Below are 25,433 nucleotides of genomic sequence, written 5' to 3' on the forward strand. Positions count from 1 at the left end.
TCAAAATGGCCGTGCTGAGAGGAGGTGTAGTATGTTATATGATGATCAGATCTATGTATTTACATAGGTGAGCCCTCCAGATGGGAGGGTCTAAATCACAAAACCTGATTTTCACAGGATGTAGTCATAAAGCTATAGCAAAGCATGCAGGCCTCTCAACAGCTCAACTCCGCCAAGAGTTTCAGCAGCAAGTTGTTAAAGCTAAGTTTCTGTGATCTTTTATCTAACAGCACCGAATCGGGAAGATCAGGTACTAACCGAGGTGGGAGAAGAGGAGAAGAATTTGTCAGCAGTGTGGAGAGTAGAGATCATGTGAACGGCCACTTGTGTGCTCGGACAGGCACAGCAACTACTGAGGAAAACCACTTTGGTTCAAGCTGTTGTTTTATGGCTGAATATTAGCACAAAACCAAAAAACAGAACCTTTCCACTATGCGTCAGAAAAGTCCAAAACTGCTACCAAAATGGCCAAAACAGATGAAAAGGAAAAGAAGCCATCAAATGGCTGAAGAAAACCAGGATCAGGCGTTGAGGGCAAGGCCCCAGTGATAAAAAATAAACCAATTCATAAAGAGTAAAAGAAACAACTTTCTCATGCTCCAACCCACCAATCCCTCTCATTTTGGTCAGTTGTGCTGCCAATTACAAAGTCGAGCTATGAGACACTTGGTCAAATTAACAAAAAAAAAAAAAAAAAAAGGTCATCTTTGGAAAATGATCATCAAAATATTGCATTTCTATATTCTGTTGACAATGAAGAGAGATTCTGTACTCATAAATATATTGACTAGACTAAGCTACACCGACTACACACAGCAATTATTTTAACAAATATTTTTGGTATATCTTAAAGTACGTAAGCCAGTCAAATGACTGCAGACAAAAAAAGACAGAATTTCATTCCTCCCAAAACAGGCAGACTGCAGCTCATCAATCCAGTTTTTTGGTACAGATACTGTGCACAAGTAGATACGACGGTACTACTATTAAAAAAAGAAAACAAAAACACAACACAATAATCCCATCTAGCCAATGCCACCATCCATTTGGTATGATGACCATGCCCCCTGACTAGTCCTCCCCAAAAACAGACTAGTCAGCCACACAGCCTTGTGGATCATGCAGTTACTGAACTCTCAGCATCTGCCTGAGCTGTAGACAACACATGCAGACTTCTAATTTCTACATCTGAATCCAAACATAATATACAGTTTTCCAATGAACTACCATCCAAAACAAATCGCCCTCAATCGGACACAGGACTGCACATCTGCAGCTCTTCTTAAAGCTCTCAATGAAATGTTTTCAGTCATTTTCTCTCAGTGTCTAAAATCCGCACCTCGACCGTCATTTTACAAAAGCCCGGTGGCTACTTCGCCACCGCAGCAAAATGTAAAAGTCAGTGTTTCCAGAAAGAGAGACTCAGAGAGACACATCTGGTCCCTCTGACCCTTAAAGCAATGATAACCTTTATATCGGCCACTTATTACTTGTTTTTAAAGCCTTATAACCACGATTAAAAATTGATAGTTAAATCTTAACTTAATATTAGACTTACAAAGTTCTGAAAATGTCAAAAAAATATAGACAGCAAAGATAAAGAAAAAAAAATCTCTACAATATAACTTTGATATGATTTACGTCAAGGCCTGTCCAAAAAACCCAAAAGAGATAATTAAAGATGGGGTGACACACAAATCCCCATTAGTGATGATGAAATTGAAATTAGTAGTAAATCAGTTTAGTTTGAATGTTAAAAGAGAAAAATCCTTAAGTTTTTGGTTAGAAGTACTTCAGAGAAAATTCTGACCTGGAAATAGGAGGAAATATATATATATATATATGTGAACAGCTTGATGGTGCCAAGGATATTTCTCTTCCTGGACACTTGTCAAGGTTCATGAGGAGCGGCAGGCCAACAACAGTGTCCATCTGTTTGTTTGTGGAAAAAACATCCAAGAATCGTAAAGGAAAAGACAAGAAACAAGATAAAAAACAAAAAGTCAACCCCAACCTCTTTTGAGGCTGTTTTCTTTTTGGTGGCAGCAAAAGGATTAAATAATGATAGATACAATGGAAAGAACGTGGGGTGGTTAGTGAAGCGCAGAGCCTATATCAAACGACCTCCCTATTCCCTCCCTACATGGTGTGATAGGAGTAGTGCACGACATAAGAAATAGGGCGTTAATAGGGGATGCAGCCCGACTGGCTTCACTGAGCCTTGGAGGCAGTGGTAATGGTCGAGGCTTGCACAGGCACAGCAGCCGTGGTGGCTTGATGAGCATCGGCAGTGACCTGCAGCCCCCCCGCCCCGGCCGACACCAGGCTGACGGGGTTGCTGGTGAGCAGCGACAGGTTCTGGGGGTTCAGGAAGAGCGGCGTGGTCACCAGGTTGGGCGTGTTACCAGAGGTGTTGGCGAACAGCAGGTTACTGCCATCCAGAGAAGTGATGGGGATTGTGCCGCTTGATGCCAGAGCTGTGGAGAAGATTGGAAAGCTTTTTAGACAAAGGGCAAATTCAACAGTCCAGATGGATTTCAATATATGGACCAAACCTGCCGTATGAGTCAAAAAGAAAATCAATAAAATCAAACTGATTTAAAAATCATCTAATAAATGAAGAATTTTTACTGTCACCGCAGGACTTTTTTTACCCCGATCATTAACATTTATTGACGTTCAGCAGGTTTAATTTTTCTATTCTCAGAAGTAATTTTCTCTCAACAGGATTAACCTCATGGGCGTGGCCTGAATCATTTTGCTGTTATTATGCAAATTCATTGTGGCCTCATTTAATTTGTGCTTCCATTATACAAATTACACAAACAATAGGTTATCTTGATAAACCAATGATGTTTTTTTTTTTTTTTAGAATTTTCATTGTAATTCTCGCAGTTATTCCTTAGTTAATGTTATTTTTTATATACTCATTTGTATCTACTCAGTTTTATTATTTATTTATTGATTCATATGGTTCATATGAATCAATAAATAAAACACACACAAGTTTCAAAACCTGGGCCGCAGACCAGTACCAGAACATTTGCTGCCTGGCTGTAAGGAAATGATAACATTAAAAAAAAAAAAAGACAATTAACAATAATCAAGAAATTTATCAGCTATTATATGCTACTTTTGTGGTGAAATACCTTTGAAGTTGTCACAGTTTGTACTGCATTTTTCCTCATCAATCCTTCCCTCGTCATGCCACCAACTGTTCTCATTTTCAATCAAGTAGGTCATCAACATGTGATGTAATGAATTCATCATCATCTACTAGCATTTAACCGTACATAAAATCTGGGTGTTGCTGAGAGGTTTGTTTAACCATTATGACATGCTGTGTCGAGCAAACAACGGTAATTTGGGTTTCTAGTTTAGTTTGTGTGCTTCTCGGCTTATTCTCTTATGTGCTGTCTGTTCTGTAGACAAATTACCCAAACCCAGGTCCCCGGCTCCATACCACGCAACTACCTAAAGGTGGGTGTGTATTGTATGTATGATTTATTGTCTCAGATTAGAAAACATTTGCAAAGTATTTCATATATTCTCATGAAATTGGCATGCACCTTGGATGGTAGCCAGGGTGCTGTTGCTCATGAGGGCAGGACTCAGCGCACTGCCAAGGCCACCAGGAGACAGACTGAGCAGGGCGCCCCTGGACACACGGACACAGACAAGATCATTTAGATCAATAGAGATGACACTATAGAGCGAACATAATAAGGCCTTTACAATGTGACCAATACTAACCCTGGGGCAAACTGGGAGGAGGCCATCAGTCCTGGGTTGAGCCCTGCAGCAGCAGCCATTGCAGCAAAGCTGGCACTGGTGGGTAACTGGGCAGCACCCTGCAGTGCAGCGGACAACCCTGGAGCCGCCACCATCACCTGGCCTGTCCCTAAAGTGGTGGCTATGGATGACGGGGCCTGCGTGACAATGGTTTGTGCATGAGTGCCAGCCTTGCTCTCTGTGGTCGTGGACTCAATAGTCGTTGGTGACGGGCTTAAAGATGGAGAGCTAGTTGCTGTAGTAACCATAGGTGCAGTCGAGATGACGGATGCTGTGTTTGTGGCTCCGACCGTCGTGCCTTTGAGGGAGGGTAGAGCAGTGACATAAGTTACCCTTGAAAAATTATTAAGTGCAATTACCTTTTAACATTTTTATTATGGCAAACACACACCAAGCACACAAATACACACCTGTAAAAGACAAACTGGAGACGCTGGTGCTGGTGAGAGGCATCACTGTATTTACAGTCAGAGTGGTGGGTGTGTTAATAGTTGGACTGCTCACAAGGCTTGCTGTGCTGGCCACCTGAACAACAGAATAAGGATAAGAATAAGAATTGGGGGGTAGACGTGGCCTAGAGGTTGGAGAAGCGGCTTGTGCTCGGAAGGTCGCCGGTTCGATTCGGCAGAAAAATTTGGGTGTGGTGGAGTATCCCCTCCCCCTGCATTAGCCGGCTGATGAGCCCTTGAGCAAGGCACTTAACCCCCCTATATGCTCCTGATGCAGCAGCCCACTGCTCCCGTGTGTTTCACACATGTTGCATGTGTGCGTTTCAAACAGTGATGGGTGAAATGCAGAGAAGTAATTTCCCAGTTTGGCATCAATGTAGTAAATAAAATTAAAAAATTAAAAAAATTAAGAGGACTGAAGAAGCTACAAGTAAATATAATGAATCTTTCAGAACAGTGGCTCATTCCAGACAACAAATGACAAAATCTATATGTCATAATAAACCTCCAAACACAAGTAAAACCAATCTTCAAAATGATACAGGAACAGGACAGAGACTGAAAAAATGTCCTCACAACTAGAAAACAATCCTTTACGAATGACTTAAGTGTGCGTGTCTCCACCCTTACCAGAGGGCTACTGGGGGTAAAGATGGTTTTGATAGGGGTGTTGCCTCCTCCACTGCTGCCACTGCTGGGGGGATTAATCCTCTTCTCTTTCTGCCGGCGATTGCAAAACCAGACCCTAATCACCTCCTTTTCCATGTTGAGCTGGTCAGCGATCATGGTGATCTCTTCAGAGGTAGGTTTTTGGTTCTGCTTAAGAGGGCAAAAAAGCCAGGGATTCCCTGTGAGCACTGAGACTGTTGTCTTGTGTAATTTTGCTGCGACATAACATCTGACACTGTGACTGATAATGTATATCATGTATGACTTCACATATTTCACTAATTTAACATTTAATGGTATGCAAAATCTCAATTTCCCTCTTAAAAATTGTTAACTTCAGGAATATGAGTTTCTCACCTCCAGAAAGCTCTTTTCTAAGGCCACTCGGATGTTGGTCTCAATACTGGTCCTCTTCTTTCGTCTTCGGTTGATCCCCTCTATGCCCATGCCCGGGGAACCCAGGGCACTGGGGCTGGACAGGGCCTGGTCAGATGTCAGGTTCTCTGCACAAACAGCACCGACACAAACGAAGGGAAGGGAGGTAAAGACAAGGTACCGTAACGATATACAACCCATGCTGCCCTTTTCCCATTACACAAGACCAATACCAATTAGAGGAAAACAAAGAACAGGGTTCATGCACTATTTTAAAACTCAAACTCAACGCTTTTTCAAGACCTCAACAAATACAATTTAAAACACAGAATGTTGTAACAATTACTTTGAAAGGAAAAAAGAGATGTCTATCATCATTCAACTTGGTGGCCAAATGGTGCCTGCTCTCTGTGTAAAAAAACCCCCCACAGCACCTCACAGTTTGTGTACGTGCAAAAAATGCAGGCATTAGCATTGCCCCACTAGTTGTTACTGTATACTGCTATACTACTACAACCCATGGGCCCAATTACCACCTTTGCTCCATTTCCTGCTGGTTCCTATCACTTTTGAAAATGATCTTCCTCATCCATTTGTCAATTAATTTGCACCCCCACATCTAATAAGCCAGGCCCATGCCTGGCTTATTAGCTAGATGGCAACCACGACTGACAATAACAAAAAGATGACACACAGACAAATGCCAACGTCAATAGCTAGCTAACACAATGTAAAACTTCCATTAATGACATTGGCGCACATTTTTCCCCATCATAAAAGCACCATCTACGAAGTTAATGCCGACATCAAAGTCAGTGTAAATTTCTGATACTTTGCGACCTTAATTTCCTTGATTTATTCGACCTTTTAAGACTCTTTAAGGAGCTCCCAGAAACCTGAAGAACACATATGCAGAGTGATCATAGCATTCTCCCCTCCTGCCATTTGCTTCTGTATCACTCATTCAAGTGGGTTCAGGGACTAACCTGCATCATTAAGCCATTTCTCCAGCAATGGCTTGAGTTTGCACATGTTCTTAAAGCTCAGGTTCAAGGCCTCAAAGCGAGAGATGGTCGTTTGGCTGAAGTCATTTCCATAGAGCTTCCCCATGGCAAGGCCAACATCCCCCTGGTGAGAAGAAGGGAAACAGAAATGGAGAGACATGAAAAATGTAAGCACAATCAACTTTACCTGCAGCAAAGACTTGCCTGTAAGACGACTTCATGTTGCCACATGCACTAAAAAAAAGAAAATAATAATAATAATAAAAAAAACAACAACACACACCTGTGTAAAGCCAAGTTTGATACGCCTCTGTTTGAAGGTCTTGGCAAACTGTTCCAGTTCCTCCAGATCACTAGGCTCCTCCAGAGTGGGGGTATCCAACCGTTTGGGTGGTGTCTGACTGTGGGGCAGGGACTGAATAGGTGTGGCTGCTGTTGTGCGGGTTTGAGTTGCAGGCTGCTGAGAACAGCAAATTATAAAATGTGATTGTTATTATGGTTATTAAGTCAGCAAATGTATAAAGTGGTACAAAAAATATACACTGGCTTTGTGATGTGATTGAACACCTGAATTACAACTGGAAAAGCACAGCCAGTATACACGAAACACACATTTAGTTTAAAATAGGTGCTTGCATCATTACCAACCTGAGTTGCAAGGGTGATGCTTGGTTGAGTCGGCAGGAGGTTAGCTTGGCTTTGAGGTAGTTGAGTTAAAAGACTCTGGGCTTGCAATATGCCTACACATTAGGAAAGACATGGGAGTTAAGATAAAAGAATGCTTCTACAACAAATACTTGAGAGTATATCTCTTTTCTTAATTCTGTATGCAAATCAAACATTGCAAGTGTTTTTCTTACTCTGTTGGGTCTGCGGTGTCTGTGAGATGATGAACTGAGTGGGCTGCAGTTGTGTGGTGATTGGGTGGCCAGGCTGCACCAGAACAAACTGAGGCAGACTTAGATTCTGCTGCTGTAGCTGCTACAAAAACAACAACAACAACAAAATGTTACTACAGTCATACAGAGAAGTTAGCTGCTCATAACACACACCAGACTACATTACATCTTCACAGCACTGAGACTCTAAAATCCCATATCCCAAGTTTTGCTGTGCCACCATTACAGCTGACTTTGTCACAAGTGGAAAACATATAAAGTCATATCATTGGAAACACTAACAAACACGGTATATCAATCATGCCAATATAACTAGAACGTACGTATTCTTTATTTGGACCCATTATTTGTATTCAAATAAAATACAGTATGTTCAGAAATGTAGATTTATCTTAAGATTGATAAAAATGTGCTCACAACTAACCTAGCCCTCGAGACTTGAACAAAAAAATGTAAAAAGCACTAATTTAAATTCCTTATTTGATATTTATTAAGCCAGGTGTAAACTACCTCAATTTAGGTTTGAAAACAGACTGAAACCTTGGAAATACTAAGCATTTGCAGTGTTTTCAGATTTAGCATTTTGTGGGGTTTCATAATCAAAATGACATATACTGCAACATGTACTGCTTTGGAAACCATCAATGGAAACCATTTCACTAAAACAGAATGTAAGTATCTCAATTATACAGTCAGCTTCATTCAAATCCTTTCAGGGCAGCGAGTTTACATTCAAGAAGATCAGTTAAAATATTCTCTAAGGGCTGTAGAAACACTGATAAAAGAGTGATGTGTCTTACAGGGGCGAGCTGGATGGGCTGTGACAGGGGCAGCTGGGTAATGGGTGTGGCTGCGGAGGCCGAGATGCTGGCCCCAGTGGTGCTGTTCTGCTGGCTGGCTGAATGCTGCACAGCTGCAGCCAGGAGCTGCGCTTGGGCCTGCTGGATCAACAGCTGCTGCTGGGCTGGGGTCAGGGTCAACTGAAGAGCCGAGAGACAGAGATAAAGATGGACAGACAGGCAGAGGAACGCAGTAGTGATAGGAGGTCAGAGAGAGAGGGGAAACAGAAAGTAAGCAACTTTTTTGACAAATCAGTTTTATGTTACATTATAGCAACCGGATGAGTCAGTGTTGTCATGATGCTTGAATTTCGCCTTCAATACCCATGGAAAGTTACAATACCACAATACCATGACGGGACATTGCAAAAACGTGTGTGTTGCATAAGAGATTTGTGAGACATTCTGTCTTAACTAGGAATCTGTCACTATTAAGTATAACAAGATACATAATTAATTCCTGCCTTGTTTCAGTTTTATCAACAACCAGTGGATTGCATTGTTTGATGCTGCTGTCAACAGTTTAAATGGCTGCTCCAGTTTACTGTCATGAACTACATCGCAGCTGTGTCTTTCACAATGTCCCCTTTATTTTATTCTTCCAATTTGCATGAACACACCCTTACAGATGATACTGAAATAGATTCATCACCATATTGAATACATAAGGTCAAACTGCTGACTGTTTATGTAATACTTTCTACGGAATGTAACTCTTCACAAAGGTATCAAAGAGGTATTGAAACTTTCCTTATCGTGGCGACAATAATATGAGCCCAGACAAGCAAATGGAGCAAAGACTCATGCAGCTGAGCCAGGCACAAGTGCAAATGAGCATGTTGATGTCATGTTCAAACTCAAATCCACATGCACCGAAAATATTCAATCCCACATAGCACAATAGCAGCCGCAACTACAGTACGGCCTCAGGGAGAACGTGGATGGATATGAAAGGTGTCATGTCACAAGCCTGACATTGAGTGCACACATCAAGGAGATGTCCAAACACACCCCTCCATGGAGGAATTTGGACATAGCCAAGAATCACTGGGATTAACAGGCAGACAAGTAGGGGAGACACCAGCCTTAGCCACAGAATCAGGGCAAGCGATCACTTCATCACCCAATCTTTCAGCCAGGGTTGATCATGTTGAGGTGTCACCCCAGATGCATGGCGATGACTAGGTTTTAAGTCAAAGCAATGAGGCAGCAGGCCACTTACTCCAGCAATCTGTCCCCCGGCCAACATTAGCTGGGTTTGAGGCAATACGCTCTGCTGTACGGAGGTCGGAAGAGCACTCGAGTCTTCCGACTTAGACTAGTGGAGGTGAAGCAAAGAGTGGAGCTTAGAGGAAAGCTTCCTACAGGTATAACTGAGCATTGTTGACAGCATAAGATAGGGCTGGTCAATACGTGCCTTAATTTATGTATGTTATGACAGTAACAACAGGATCCAAAATGTTTTAAAAGTAAATTGAAGGGATATCTAATTCGTACAAAAAGTAAAGTACAATCTAAATATATTAAAGTATAAAACTAAAAATACAATGAAACATCAAATGTCTGTGCTACCTGAGCAGCTTTCTGGGAATGAGCCTTTAGTCTCTGAGCAGGGAGAGGAATTTGAATTAAAAGGGAAGTGAGAAAGTGGGTATTTAATATGTGCTGCAGCCTTCAGAGACAAGAAAAGTGAATGGGAAGGGAGGGGAGAGTCGAGATGCTAATTAAAATAACTGTTATGCAGTGCATGTAAATTCTGCATAGATTTGCATATTCTCGGCCATCTGTTTCCGAGCAACCGCAGAGCAGCTAATTAGCATACAGGGTTGATTAATCTGCCTTGTTGCCAGGCGACACAAGGAGAGCCTGGCTCATTTAAATGAACTCTTTCTGCTTGTGCAAGTGTGAGTGCAGAGGAGCATTCCTCTGTTCAAATTTCACACCTTATTTCACTGTAAAACGACATTTAGGCCATGTCACTACACCACAAACAATTATCTGTTAGACATCGGCTGCTCCTTCCTCAAAAATAGGACAATAAAAATTTTGTCAAGTTAAAGTGTGTGATAGTGTGTATGTATGTATCATGTGTTACCTGTTGGAGGAGGGCTTGTGCATGTGCATTAGTGATTGCACTTGTGGTTGGCACCGTCTGCCTTTGAAAGTCCAATCCATTGGTTTGGATCCCTGAGGACAGAAATACAGTTCATGAAACATGCCGCCAAAGGAGTTCAAAGACGTTTCTTTTTGTGGTTTAACTGGGAACATAATATACGCGGTTGTAACCCAACAACAGCATAGATGCTTGGTTTAACACAAAAATGAGGAACACTATACTAGAAACCCACAGTGAACCTTGTAGAAGTATACTTCAGGAGGACAAACTGCTTCCAGGTGGAAGGAACACTGAGTATGAATAAAAACATGTTTTTAAGAGTGACAGCATGTGTAACTGTAATGATGATCTGAAGTCATCACACAGATGCATAAATCGGTTCGATGCAAGCTGGTGAAACATCACAGAATAATATATTGTAATACTTTGGGCTTGTACGTACTTTGGAAGCATATATAAATACTAATTTACTTAATTCTTCATACAAAAGGAATATAAAGTTGAGCACCGAATGTTCACTCTGCGTTCGATCATTTGTATCACAGAATCACTGAAGCACTGAGACAGATCAAATTACTGTGATATTCAATAAGCACAAGTGAGGCAAACTGCTCTGTGAGGTAAACACCTCATTTGACAAAGAGGACTGCTCACAAGGATTTTGGAATGCTGCCATGTCTTTTTTTAATGAGCCTTTTTGAGCTTTTTCTGATTTGTGTTGCAAAAATGTTCATTTTGGTGACAAATTTGAAACCTGTTGAATGAGGCGATAAAACTCAGCACATCCTGATTTCAGATCAGTAAAAGGAAAAAGGAAAACAACAACAACAACAAAAAAGCTGGAGGTCACTCACCGGTGTTCCCGTCACCACTTTCCATTGCACATTTAGTAGTTTCTGACTGATTATTCACTTTAGCATCTGGAAAAGCCAGACAGAGACAGACAGTGAGACAAACTCACACCCACTGCCGTTACAATCGGAACAGCCCTGTCTCAATGATAAGAGAAGTGCTCTCACTTTTGTCATCTGAGTATTTCCCATAATTGGATGATATTCCTATTCTGCAATAACATTTCATTCACATTCACCATTCAAAGGAGTAAACAATATTACCGAGCAAAAATAATCACCAACACGATCCTGCTGTGTTTACAGTCACGGGCTATAACACAGAATGACATGTCAACTGGTGTCACATTAATACAATAAACTCTTAAATGTAACATTTGAATCAAAAATGTGCCAGGTTAGCCTTTCCCATTTCACACAAGGATGCCAAGCAACAACAAAACCCAGCTGAACTCCATCACAACCTCATCAAAAACTCACCCGCTCTTGCTCCACCTGTGTTTTCCAGCATGGTTGCAGAACCTATCATGTAAAACTGCCTCTGCCGGGCAAACACACCGACAGGGTGTCCGGCACTCTGTTCCTCCTCCCACTCCTCCCTCTCTTCACTCTCCACTGGTCAGCAGCAAGCAGAGTTCAATACAACCAGAGCTACACACAGACACAGTGGCACTGTCCACAGCACGGTTCACTGAACAACACTGGGATACACACACTGGGAAAGCCAACAGGGTTTAGGCAAACAGCTCTCCTTCCCTCTCTCTCCCTGCACTCTTTTCTTTTCTTATAGCTCTGCCCCTCTCTCTTTTACAGTGCCTACTTTGCACTCGCTCCCCCTCTCTCCCTTTCTCCCTCCCTCTCTCGTATGCCAAGATTGTCTGTACTTCAGAAAAAGTTCAACCTCTTCCTCTCTTGCAGGAATGAAACAAACGACAAGTGCAGCTGGCGGCCTCCTCCAACTCTGCTCCCCTCCTTCCAACTCTATAATGAAGCATAATCAGTATTCAGCTGATTAAAGCCGTATGCAAATCTGCCCCTGCCTCGTTAGCAATGCAAGGCTTTGAAGTCCTGCGAGCGACGCATTTCACACCAGGCTCTGAAAGCTTTCTGCATAATTTAAACCCCTATAAATATTTATCAGCTCATTAGCATATTAATTGGATGGCTTTTGGAGGACGATAAAAAACAGGGGAATAAGGACGACACAGAGAAGGAAAAAAAAGTGCTCAAACTAGCACTTGGCGCAGCAGAGGGAGGGGAGGCAGCAGCACAAGACCAATTACTGTGCGAGTGCACGGCTAAAAAGTAATTAGCTAAGAGCAGGTAAAGGGCTGAAGATATCCCAGAATGCAATGTGAGGCCTGTCGGCAGTGGTCTGGGCATGTTAGCAAGGCAGACTGCATTAATAGAACGTCTAAGACTGCTCGTTCGGAGTATCTCCAGCACTCATGGAGACTGGGCCTAACTGATAAAAAAAAAAGGGTGGGTGGGGGGTATATGAGTGGGAGGGGGACTCGCTCAATCGGAAATAAATAACTCCACATTAATCCACCACAAGCCTGTCATTACTGCTAGACCCCCTGTGGCTAAAGCATTCCTCAGCAAGCGACTACAGAGAGTGGGTGGCAGGCTGTTGCTGTCTATGTTTATGAAGTGTTTGGGGATTAGCATATTTAGATTAGCTTTACATTCCATTAGTATTTCATTTTGGAGCCCTTTTAAATTCATTTTCAGCACACTCTAAGAGTTAATACAGCCGGGAAACAGCCCTGCTATGGTGCTGCACAGGTGTCCAGTGAATCAGAATGACTGGACTGGAATGCATGGCTGTATTGTGGTCTACAGGGGACGGGGCTTACCAACTAAATCCACAACAACTGCTCCTGGCTAAAGCTCTAATCAACTTCTTCACTTATCCCTCTGCCTCACGAAATGCATTTACATACTGGTTGACCAAATCAAACAATGCCAAGAGGGCACAGTGGTACAGTACATACTGAAACACAAACCTTTATCAGCAGTGTGAGTACACGAGGGGCAAGCCTTCAATCACCAAGCAATGTTGACAACTCTTTGTAAGCAGTGGTGAAACCCTAAACCAGCGGTTCACAATTTTTTGGTCTGGCATACACCAAAAAGCCAGATCAGATTAGTTCAAACACTCCTTCATCAATACCATTTCCAAATTTGTCCATTTGAATAAACAGGATGTTATTTAATATCATTAAATAGGGCTGCAACTAAAAATTATTTTCATTATTTTCTCAATGAATCGTTTGGTCTAGAAAATGTCTAAAAAAAAAACAAATCTGAAAATAATATACTCAAGGTGACATCTTAGAATCGCTCACTTTGTCCAACAAACAGTCCAAAAGATGTTGAGTTTACAAGGAGATAAATCACAGAAAAGCCTCACAATTGAGAGGCTGGAACCAATGAATATTTGGTATTTTGGCTAAAAAATAACTTGGCAATAGACAAGTTTTTTGATTCAATGTATCATTTTCAATTAAATGTTGATTGAGCAATGTAATGTCTATAGAATAATGAGTTCAGCGTTAAAACTGGTTCCGTAGAAAATGAAGGCTGAATGGCGATCCAGTCCCACTGGCACTTCCATTTGTTTTCATGTCTTCATTAGAGACTAAATTAATAAATGAATTCAGTCTTTTTCTCCTGTTTTCTTGTACTCCTAACTCTACCCCCAACACCCACCCCTGCTATATTTACTTGTTTGCGCAAAGAAACACTCAAACAATACTCCATATAAAATTACGAAAATTTCACTGTACCTGCTCACTGAACAGGCTTTTTTCTTCTCTCTTATTTATATATTTTTAAGTGGTGTTAATAGTTTTTTTCACAGAAATTCTACAACAAATCTGGTGTAGCCTATGTTTTTGGCAGTTGCTGGGCTCTGAGGAAAACAGAAAGCAATGAGGTTGTCTTTGCAATAGCGTTGCCAACAGTAATACCACTTGGAAATGATAGGGGGGTGAAAAGTTGTCTCCACGTTAAATGGTTGCTAAAGAAAAGCCGCCTAATCCTCACTTTGAAAAAGCTGTAGCTTCAGAGCGTTTAGCCTTCTCCAGTTCTGGAAATTGCAGTTTGGAAATGACCGAAACAATAAATGAACACTGTATTATACTCCGTACCACTCTCTTCTGTTGATCTCTTCAAACAGCACAGTGTTTAGTTAAACTCCAGTCTACTGTTTACCAAGAAGGCAGATGACACACTGGTGTAAAAAATCTTGAAGGGTTCTGTCTTTCCAACCTTTTCAACAATCATATCATGCAACCAAATGAAAAACAGAGAAGTGAATGCATACACAGTTATCAGCAGTGCACTTCAACACATGTACAGTTACTTGGTTGAACGGTTTGCAAAACCCTGCCATGGAACAATGCATTATACAAATATCCTGCGAAGAGAATTTTAAATAGGTATCTCATTAGTACTGTAATAAGGGAAGGCTGGCTGAATACTGCAGAGCAGTTAATATGAGCTGAGAGATTCAACATGAGACAGAGCAAAACTTAATTAGCACATCCACATTCTGCCCTACTATCTATATTCTTGATCTTAAACAAAGAATACATCAAGACCACTTTTCCAAATCTAGAACCAGTCTGAGCATGAAGCAGATTTTGTAATGGTCAGGATGTACAGTCACGACAGATAATCTTTCAGTTTGAGGTGTTTTTAAACTAGTTAACAAATTAAAGCAAAACAATCTGACCACAGACAGCACAAAGAGCAACAATGGGCTGAGACCAGGAGTGAACAAATTACAAGGTGCGGTGTAATTTGATCAACAGTAATGGGGCTGACACCACTCTAAGATACTGTGGAATTTCTTGGGTGGTCATTATTCAACTGTCTATAGGCTAGGTGGAAAACTCAATCTAACTAACGTTTCTTGGGTGGCCAATAGGAATACTGAATGATGTGTAGTAATGTGAATTCACATATAAATTCAACACCTAAGAAGCTGATATTAGCATCAACTGCTGGTTATCCATGAGGAGTGTATTTCACTTTCTTGTAAAAGCAAAATACTGCACCTTTTTCAGATTTGACCAGGGACCCTGACTGTTCACCGCAAAACTCCCATACTTTTTCTTCATCTATTTAAAGAAGGCACATTATTTGATAACACTGGACATTTTCTTGCAGAGCCCTCTGTTTTCACGTCAAATGTTTAAAGAATGTTCAAGACCGTCTGTAACATAAAAACCTTTCATGAAATTCTGGCAAATGTTTACTAGTGATTTTAATAGTGGCAGACACATGAGAGCCATCAGGGACAACAGGGCAATTGTTGCTTGGTAAATTCAACAACTTGTAGGCGATCCACCAATCATAAGCTCCTCTATGTGGACTTTTCCTGAAAGAGCCCATTTTGTAGTTTATGGCCTGTACCATGGTACATAATCTTGGATCCTCACTTGTACATCCCAAAATACGCTTGTCTTATGTGTATCTCTTCCAAAAGCATATATAGCCTGATATAACCTGACAGGTTAGTGTGATGTCATTTGTCTTCAGGAAGGTTTTTTTTTTCTTTTTTTTTTTTAAACAGATAAAGGCCAATCTCTAGTCAAATGTCTGCTTTACCTTACGACATTCATACTAAGGCATCCTTGCTTTGCATGTTTACTTATAAAATACTCACTTTCCAACAGATCACCAGAAACAAGTGGTTATCTGTTTTGAACACACCACATGCTCTGATTAGTTATGATTTTCTTCCTCCACAGTGAAAATGCTTGTCTGACTGGAGCCTTCATGGAGGCCTTCTCAGAACTTTGAGATGGCATGTCCTGAATTTATTACTGAGAATGATGCATTATTCATAACAACTGTGTTTACATCAATGAATATTCATGATGGAACTACAAGGCTGGAATGAGGGTGGAACTGTAAAACTAATTAAATGAGAAAAGTAGCCAAAGTGTGAGGATGACAGAATTATTTCTCATCTGTTCTTTAAGTAGCCCAGTTTAGTTAATTAAGTTAATTGTATATTTTTAAGGTAAGTGAAACTATTTCCAGACAGTGGATATAATTTCATAAAGTGCAAACAAATAAAAGAAATTTCTTGGCTTGGCGTATAAGGCATATAATTTAGTATCACAACTGTCGTGCACATCACATTTCACAAAATTGCTTCTAATGTGATACTATTGTTACGATGGGCAATATCACCCTGTGATTCTCCATGTAACAATGCAGGTAGATTATGAATTTAATGTATTTGCATCACAAAGATAATCTAAATCACTAGTAGGGCCCAAGACACGAAGCTGAATTTCATTATTTAAATAAACCAAACAAAGAAACACAAGAAACTGCTGTTGCATTCAACATCCTGTTTTGACTTGCAAAGACAGGTTTGTCTTCCTGAGCATTTATCCCTCAAAACTAACAACTGTGTAATGCTTCAACTATAAAGACTTCGATATACAAATGTAAGTAACAATACAACACACCTTTTTTTGTGGTTTTAGGGCTTCTGTGTAGGAGCAAGATGGGTTGTTAAGTCACAAAAGTAAATATTCTTGTATCAAAAGTAATAGACCCCATCCATTGTAGTGTTAATACAACAGACATCGGACAGTTTCCTTTAAAACAAACTGAATAGCAAACGTATCTACATGGAGTGGGGGGAAAAACTCCCATCAAGCTGTGTCTTGCCCAGCCATGAAACCGACAGAGTGAATAGTAAGAATGTCCTGCCTGTTATTATTGTGGCCTTCCGGAAGTGGGCCTCACTACCCCTCCCTCCCTGTGCCCGGGGGGACACACAGGTACAATCTTTGTATTCAACGCTGACAGGCTGGGTCTAAACTCCTCAACAACTAACGGCACGACACATACACACTAAATTTTCAAAACAGTTCAGTCAGGAGCAATGAAAAGTTGTACAAATAAATTAAATATTCTAATGAGGTGGATTAACAGTTCGCCAGCCACACCAGCACCAACCCGATGCCAGACTACTCCCACTCCAAGTACCAAAGTGCTCGGCCCAACTTCAAACAAACTAGTTTTCAATGCTTAAACACTGGCGACACGAGAAACACCTTCATCACAACTGTATGGACAACATCTTAAACATCCGATCGCTACAGTTCCCTTTTAATTTCATCTGAATTTAATAAACGCTAACGTAAAGTTAGCCTCTGACGGTTGGACCAAGTTAGAGACGGTAGCCATTTAGCCACTCGGAAGGCAACCGTTTTATATCTGGACAGACGTAACTAGACTTCACTAACGCTCTTCAGTCCCTATCGTCAGGCAGTGTTTTGTTGACATGCGGTTATTGTGCCGCGCGGGATGAACTCCAGCTTCGTGTCGGTTGCTGGAATATGCTGAACTCCGCACTCTGGTTCAGGCAGGCCCGCATGAATAACACAACAGGCTGCCGTGGCTCCACTGCGCCGAGCACAAAAGGCTGAGGGGAAAATGCTCTGCTATAAAATCACGTCGAGCTGAAGCACACCGAGCTTTCACTGTGTGTTCGCCATAAGCCGTGTTTGCTACATTTTCATTTATTCTCCCCAAACAGCACTTGAAAACAAACGAGCGCAGCCACTGTCCGGCTCGCCAAAAATGAATATGCAAACCTCTTTCAAAAGCTTCACCCCAGTGTGTGCATCAACACAAAGCCAAGCGTTAGCATGCTAGCTAACGCTAGCCTGCTAGCATCCTCATTTCAATCAAACTGCGTTAGTGAAATATCTAAACATGTCATATATGAACCAGAGTCACGTCGGCGATTACTAATAAAATATGCTAAATTGTATTTGTCGACAGAGGTATGAATATGTAGCGGCGTACAGCCGTCTAATCACACAAAGGGGGGAGGCATGTTTCCATGTAATTTGCCGTCGCAGTGCAATAGCTCGTTTCCTCCTCTGTCAAATTACAGTTGGCTAGCTGTGTGTAAACTAAAACGGCGCTGAATACCATCCTGATCTGTTAGTCAGTCTGCGTTTAATTTGTATTCCGTTTATCATAAATTGTGAGTAACACAGTTTGAATATGAGTATGAATATGTAAAATGCTGTAATCATTACCTGGTCCTGAACTCTCATCTTGACTCGCTGCTCCTCCGTCCGCCATTTTGAATATTTAACCCGAAATCCCAGCCCTGAGCCTGTGAGTGCTACACACACGAGCGCGCGCGCGCACACACACACACAGACACACACACACACACACACACACGCACATACTCACCAGGACCTGACCAAATTGGAGAGAGGAGTGTGTGGCCTGTTGTTTTCGTGGCTTATTTACATTCTTAAATAGACATCTAGCTTTCCTTACACTGTGAATTTGGGTAGAAAAGGGCATGGGCAGGTAGGTGTATAGTACTGACTTGGACAGCAACTACAATAGCTCTACCAAATACCAAATACTTAAAACTGTATGTGACGGCATTTCTTAAAATGTGAAAGTCATATTACACTGACAGAATATACGAAGAGTCAGAGTGAGAAGCTGCCTTCCCCATTTAGCTTCTCTATATGAAGATAATAAACTCCATTCAAAAAATTGCGATGTTAATGAGTGAGAGCCTATCTGCAAAGATGAAGAGTAGATCTCCCCAAAACAAAACGGCTTTATTTAATTTTCATATATTGGGAAGTTTAGTATATAACTACATAATCCATGGAGCAGCACTTTATTTTAATAGAACTATAACTTAATTCTTAAATGTAAGGTCAGGTAAGAATAATGTACGTACAGTTAAAATGCAATTCTTTGTCACTGTCTGTAAATTGTGTTGTGGGAATAAAAGCATCAATTCAAAGTTTAGCAAAATATTTTTAAAAAATAGTTTATTGTGTGTTGGGAGACATTCAGTGACAATGAATGAAAGAAGAAAATCTATGTTAGCAATAGGCCTACAGCAAATGCAATATGTTGTTTTTACACTCTTATAAGGTTCAATTTTTAACAGTTCATGTTTGATGAAACTGAACATTGAAATTGAAACTGAATACTTTTTTAAGATAAAGGATAAGATTGCAGTTACATATTAACAAGGACATTGTAAGACATAAGAGGTAACTTGGCATTTTCAACATGTAGGTTGCTAGCTCAGAGGTTGTTGTTTCATGTAGCGATGAGGACTTTGAAAATGGTAACTGGCTGATAGCAGAAGGGGAGGAGAATGGCGACTGACATAGTCAACCAATGTTGGGCTACCGCCAGCTTGCTTCCTGTGAGTCACTGTACTCGCGCCATCTTATAGATGTCCTGAAATCATGTTATATTTTTTACTTTTAAAACCCATCCTTAAAAAAAATAAGGAGACAAATTGTCACATGTGTTGGTGACCTCGCCATGACCAGAGAAAGGCGATTTCACTTCTCCAATATGTAGGGATGTGAAGTTGGGACACATTTCCTTTTATCCTAGCCACTTCCTGCATTTTGCATATTGATCTGCTCTTAATATACCACAATAACCTTTTAGATTACATCGCCTTCCTTGAGTCACTCACCTAGTGCGCAGATTACCTAACCAGTTAAAGAAAGGATCGTACCGATGGTTTTGGGTGTTTTAGCCCTTTTATTGCAAATCAGAAATACTACATACTACTACTAGATCTTGAGTTAATAATTTTTTCTGAAGTCAGCAATAAACCTTTAAGCTCAACATGTCTTCATGAGTTTTGAACACACTTATAAACAGATTTAAGCCTGCCTTTTAATGATTTTTGTGTATAAATATTAAATATTTTATGACACTATAAGGATTTTTTTCATGTGATTACAGGTATGTTGTTACAAGGCAATGCTTTACAGTATTTTGAAATAAGTCTGCACTTCAGCTGCACTACATGCAATGATAGCATAATACTGACAAAAATGAATGCAGACTTGATCTTTAATATGGTTAATCACACAACTCCATAACACTTGATTACCAACCGGTTAAGGGTGCACCCGTGTGTTCCCTACATGCATTTGGTTTTTGGTACATGGATTAATTTCAAATTTGCACCATTAAGATACTGTATCAAATGAAGAGGGTCCTGCATTATTACCTAATGGACCTATGTCCAAATTTAGTTATAATTCCCTTATTGTTTTAGTTCATATTAAGCTCACCTGGTGCATATTCTTAAATATAAATGTCATAAACAAAAATGTGATAAATAAAATGACTTAAAAACCAACACACAGAAAACCTGTTACAATACAATTTCAGTGTAGTAGTACTTGTCAGTCTCTGGCAAGACAATGAAGTTGCCATGTGTAGTCTACTGTGTGCACTGTGCTTGATCAGATTTTGGAGACAACAGAGTACATACACAATGCACAGAAGGCAGTGACAAATTTAGATGTTACACTGAAAAATGAATCAAATACAACACATTGTTACATTACATTAGAACTGTCATTTGAATAACTGAGGCCCACAAAGGCAAGATTATCAATATTTCACAAAAAAATTAAAGATTACAGAAATGTTTTGCAGCAGCATCATCCCCATTAATCATTTTGTGACCCCTCAGATTTTGGGTGTGACCCTTTGAAGGGGGCCCAACGCCTTGACTGGGAACAATTCAATTTCAATTTAATTTTGTCTATATAGTGTCAAATCACAACAGAAGTTGTCTCAGGACACTTTCCACACAGAGCTGGTACAGACCATACTCTTTATCTACAGAGAACCAACAACTCCCTCATGAGCAAGCACTTGGCGACAGTTGTGTGAAAAAACTTCCTTTTAACAGGCAGAAACCTCGAGCAGAACCAGGCAGTGGGTGGGCAGCCATCTGCCTCGACTGGTTGGGTTAGAGAGAGGGAGAGAGGAAGCAAGAGAGGGGGGAGTTGGGGGGCTGACAGAAGCACCATAACAGTGACAGCTCCAACAATAGACTTTTAACTATGTAATATATATAATATATGTCACAGTATATACATGTGATATATTTATGTATGTGACATATTACATAGTAATAACAGATAGTATATGTACATAATACAACACTATGAATCTAACAATAATTGATGTATAACTAATAGTAATAGCAGTTGCAGTGGATGTCAGGCAGGGCCATGGCAGGGGGCGTAGCCATAATCCACAATCCAGGTTCAAATCATGTTTAAATTCAGTTCTGGATTTTGCAGGGAGCCAGTGCAGAGCGGCTTATAACGTAGAAATATGATCTCTTCTCCTTGTTTTGTCAGAACACATGATGCAGCATCCTGGATCAGCACTGGACTAAACTACCAAACAACCACCCAACCTTGAGCAGTCACAGCAGTAAAATGCTACATACACATTAATACATCAGTATTAACAATCTAATAATGCTACATATAACAATACATCCATCACACAGGCCATTTTTTGGACTACTTTTTCTTTTGATACTTTTAGTATATTTTGCTGATGATGTTTTTTTACTTTTACTTAGGTACTGCCTGAACTCCAATGGCAAAACAGGTATGACCCACTTACGCTGAATGACAAAAGGTGTCAAAATACTTACTATGTTGAAGCCAGGGAAACTATCACACCACATTACCGCATTAAGGCTGTCCAAAACCACTGCTAGGCTGAAGGCTAGAAGAAATATATAAATAACTCCACAATTGATAAGCCAAGGGCAAGAGGAAGTAATGGTAGCTCCAGACCGGATAAGCCAGACACCATTCTGATTCTATTATCATGTGTTTAAGTATGTAAGAATGGCAAAGACTGAACATGTCAGTCACAACATGTATTCATATGAGGCCCCATTCACCTCAGGGAAAGGAATCAAATCTTTCAGCGACTCCTTTCCTTGAATATATAGGCCTGCTTCTCACACGGGATAAACTTTACTGAAAATTTCAACAGACCATTTTAAGCCTGATGGGATACATCCAAACATCACTGGTTGCAGGCTGCTTGATGCTAACCTCTTGTAATGCCTTACCAATTCAGGAATGCACAGATAAGCACAAAGGCCAGCACACACAGGCAGACATACAGGTTGTATCTCTCACTCCTCACCCAACCCTGTGCTCCACATTACTCGAGGTATTCAGAGGATGTCTCTATCCCAGTCAGGGATCCCCTCTCCATCACATTCATCTCAAGATGGCGGCAAACGCAGCGGCTCGTAGTTCCCGTGTTTACGTTTCTGTTTGTCTGTTTTTACTCGTTTATTTTATTGTAGTTATCTTAATTTTATTCTTTCTAATCTTTCTTATTATCTTGTTTCTAACATGGGGGTTGCAATGCAAATTTCATTGACATGTCATGCTCAATGACAATAAAGAAATCTTGAATCTTAAATTCCCTACCACCTGCCTTCCAGCCCTGCCACGATCACTAATCAAAGAGTTAGTTAAAGCTGCCACACTGAAGCTCAGCCAAATTGATGAACTATTAAACAACAATAACCACATGCATCATCACTCAGACCCCATGCCGCTTCGTTAAACACACCGGTGATCTTAAACAGCCAGGTCAAACACATCATAGCAATCCCAGACCATCTGGGACCTGTCTCTAATCTTGATTTGTCAATATTCACACAGTCGGTCTCCTCTCCTGTCATAGAATCCCGACAGCTGAAATGAGCTCTTTTTAAGATCAGATCATTGGCACAACAACAATCTGGACCTGGTAATACAACAGGATTAAACACTGACAGTGTTTCAGTATTAGATTACTAATTACTGATCATCACTGTGTCATGACCCGTGCCATGCACGCCGGGTTTTGTTTAGTGTTTTCTTTGTTCATGTTCATTTCTCTGTTCTACTCTGTGTATTCCTAATGTCTTAGTCTTTAGTCATGCCACATTTTATGTAAGAGTTTTTGCATTGTCTTGCCACATTGTGTTTGTACATTGGTTAAGTTTCCCATTGTGTCCTGTCTTTGCCTGGTTTCGGTTACTTCCTGTTTTATTTTGAAGGTTCATGTCATGTGTCTTTGCGTACTTTACTTCCTGTGTTTTCCCTCCTATGTGATTGTCTGATGTGTTTTACCTGTGTCTCATTAGTGTTCCTCCCTAGTGTATTTAAGTCTGTGTCTTCCCCTTTGTCCTTGTCGGGTTGTCGTCAACACTACCTTGTCTATGTCTCTTGCCAAGCCCATGTATTCTTGTAGCCCATTATTCCTTGATATAGCCCTAGCCTGTAAGTGAGTGTTCTTTGTTGTTTTTCTTTGTTCATGTCTGTGCCGTGGATTGTGTGATTGTCTCCTTGGTTTATCTCTGTCCTTTGTTTGCCACAATTCCCGTAAGTTTGTTTCTTGTCTTGTTCTTGTCTTTGTTCCTGTTTAGGCCTTGTTTTATGTTAGTGCTCCACCATCCTTGTGCTGTCTGCGTTAGTTGAGTTTCCAACCCATAGTCCTTTCCTGATATTTGTTTGTAACCTTAATAATCTAGTTTCCATTTTCCTTTCATAGTTAGAGCCTTGCCGATTTGTTTGCCTCTTGTAAGAGTGATTTTCTGTTTGACTACTTTTGTTATTTAGATTTTAGTTTCTCCATTTTCTAGGAAGATATTTTGAGTTGTTTTTCATATCTAGTTCTCTCAGTTGGTCAGTTCCCTTTTTTCATAGCCCTTTGTGCTTTCCTCCTTCAGGAGTGTTTTTGGTTTTCTAGTTTTGTAGCCATAGTGTTTTAGTTTTGTCATGTTTCATGTATGTGTGTTCTTGCATTGTCTTAGCCATGCCATGTTTTACGTTAACATCAGTTGCTAGTCTCGTCTGTGTCCTAAGTGTCTTGTTCCAAGTTAGTTCTTGTGTTTTCCCCGAGATTTGGTTTATGTGGAATTAGTTTTGTGTTTAATAAATTCATTTATTAATTGGAATCCATAGTCTACGTCCCCTTTGTTTGTCTGCATTTGGGTTCAACCCTTAGTTCCCCTCTTAGTTCCCCTCCTAGTTTCCCCTTAAGTCCCCACCCTCCTGACACACTGTTTTTTGATGCCAACCTAATCTTAAGAAAGAGACCTGAGTGCAGTCTTTGATGCACTTGAGCATGATTCTTAATCGATTGTCTTGAACATTTGGTTGGTCTCTTTGTGTGTTTAGATGGTTTAGAACATACATTAGAGGGAGAAAGTTTTGAGATGACATCTGTTTTGGTGTTGCACAAGGCAGCTGCCTTGGTCCATTACTGTTCTCATTATACATGCTGCCACTTGGTGACATCAATGTATGTTTCCATAGTTATGCAGATGTCACACAACTGTACATCTACTGAACCAAATGATGCTGCAACTAGATACTCCATTACTAACTATCTTTTGGCAATAAATACATGGATGAGTAACCATTTCTTGAAGTTTCTTGAGGACAAAACTGAAATCCTGCTCCACTTCCCAAAAACAAAATATTCTTGGTGTTATCATAGATTCAGACCTAAGATAAGATAAAAACTTTTCTTTTCACTTTTGTCTTTAACTAGCTGTGTCTTCCTGATACAGGCCTGAAGCTTTGTATTTTACCTGATTTTATGCATTCAGTGTACTAAATTTTTAACTTTATTGTATCACTGTTATGTATTTGGTTTTATTTTCAATCTTATGCCATGCATTGTCTTTATTTATAATGTTTTTGTTTTATTATTATTATTATTATTATTATTATTATTATTATTATTATTATTATCAATAATATTATCAAGTGGGTTTTATTCTTTTATTCTTATTTTATATACATTTTTATTATCCCTTGTTTTATGTTCATTTTAAGTGAAGCACTTGGTGCATGGGATTTCCTTGTTGTAAGTCACTTTGAGCTGCAATTCTTGCATGAAAGGTGCTATACAAATACAATTTGCTACTTATTAGCATGTAATTATTTCTGATTATTATAACAATATAGCTAGTGTTATGGAGAAATTATTTTCTTTGTTATTTTTCTAGTTTGCAAGCTAATTATGAAAACATGTTTGGATTTTTCCTCTCCTGCATAGAGGTGTAAGATCTGGGTTCTCTCTCACACAACAAATGGTTAAACTGAAGTATTTGCCATTGTCTGTCATTGGCTTTGTGTGAAGTCGATGACCGACTGAATACTTTGCCACAGCTGACTTGTTGGCCCATGTGGATTGCATCATTGTCCAGAGTTGAGCCTAAATCTACAACGAATGTTAAGTGCACTGTCTTGTTACCAAGGTCACATCTCTCCTGATACGCTGCAAGTCTTACAAAATTCATCACATCAAACCATCAGTTCGAGGTCTGGTTCCAGTTCACACCTCCTGTCTTTCACCTCTCTGTAACAGCTATAGATTAGATAGCAAGTTAAAGCAAAAGGATTAATTCTGTTCAATTACTGTACATTAATCATCTTTTTATATTGTTTGTGGTGTTAGAGATTCAAAGATGAGTGATAATCTTTTTGTGTTTAACATGTGCAGCATCATTGTCAGTGCAACACTGCAGCCTGCAGGTCAAACTAAGTG

The 25,433-nt window shown here is 40.2% G+C and overlaps 1 protein-coding gene across 8 annotated transcripts; it reads right to left on the minus strand.

The window, feature by feature from the left end:
* Positions 1-618: 618 nt before the first annotated feature.
* On the minus strand, positions 619-18,125 carry pou2f1b (POU class 2 homeobox 1b). Of its 8 annotated transcripts, none has more exons than XM_041950188.1 (14): positions 18,080-18,125; positions 10,998-11,063; positions 10,123-10,214; positions 7,989-8,168; positions 7,150-7,267; positions 6,938-7,029; positions 6,573-6,749; positions 6,272-6,413; positions 5,268-5,422; positions 4,872-5,060; positions 4,203-4,317; positions 3,754-4,090; positions 3,570-3,658; positions 619-2,477 (listed from the first exon to the last, which is right to left on the minus strand). In XM_041950188.1, exons 1-14 carry the CDS (start codon positions 18,123-18,125, stop codon positions 2,212-2,214), a joined length of 2,064 nt encoding a protein of 687 aa, XP_041806122.1. In that variant the 3' UTR covers positions 619-2,211. The 8 variants fall into 8 exon arrangements, with proteins under 8 accessions (XP_041806122.1, XP_041806127.1, XP_041806125.1 ...); XM_041950193.1 differs by having other exon boundaries at positions 4,872-5,057; positions 5,268-5,413; positions 6,573-6,746; positions 7,150-7,270; XM_041950191.1 differs by having other exon boundaries at positions 5,268-5,413; positions 6,573-6,746; positions 7,150-7,270.
* Between the last annotated feature and the right edge of the window lie 7,308 nt (positions 18,126-25,433).

The sequence above is a fragment of the Chelmon rostratus genome, chromosome 13 (genome assembly GCF_017976325.1).
Source record: "Chelmon rostratus isolate fCheRos1 chromosome 13, fCheRos1.pri, whole genome shotgun sequence".
Taxonomy (NCBI): Eukaryota; Metazoa; Chordata; class Actinopteri; order Chaetodontiformes; family Chaetodontidae; genus Chelmon; species Chelmon rostratus.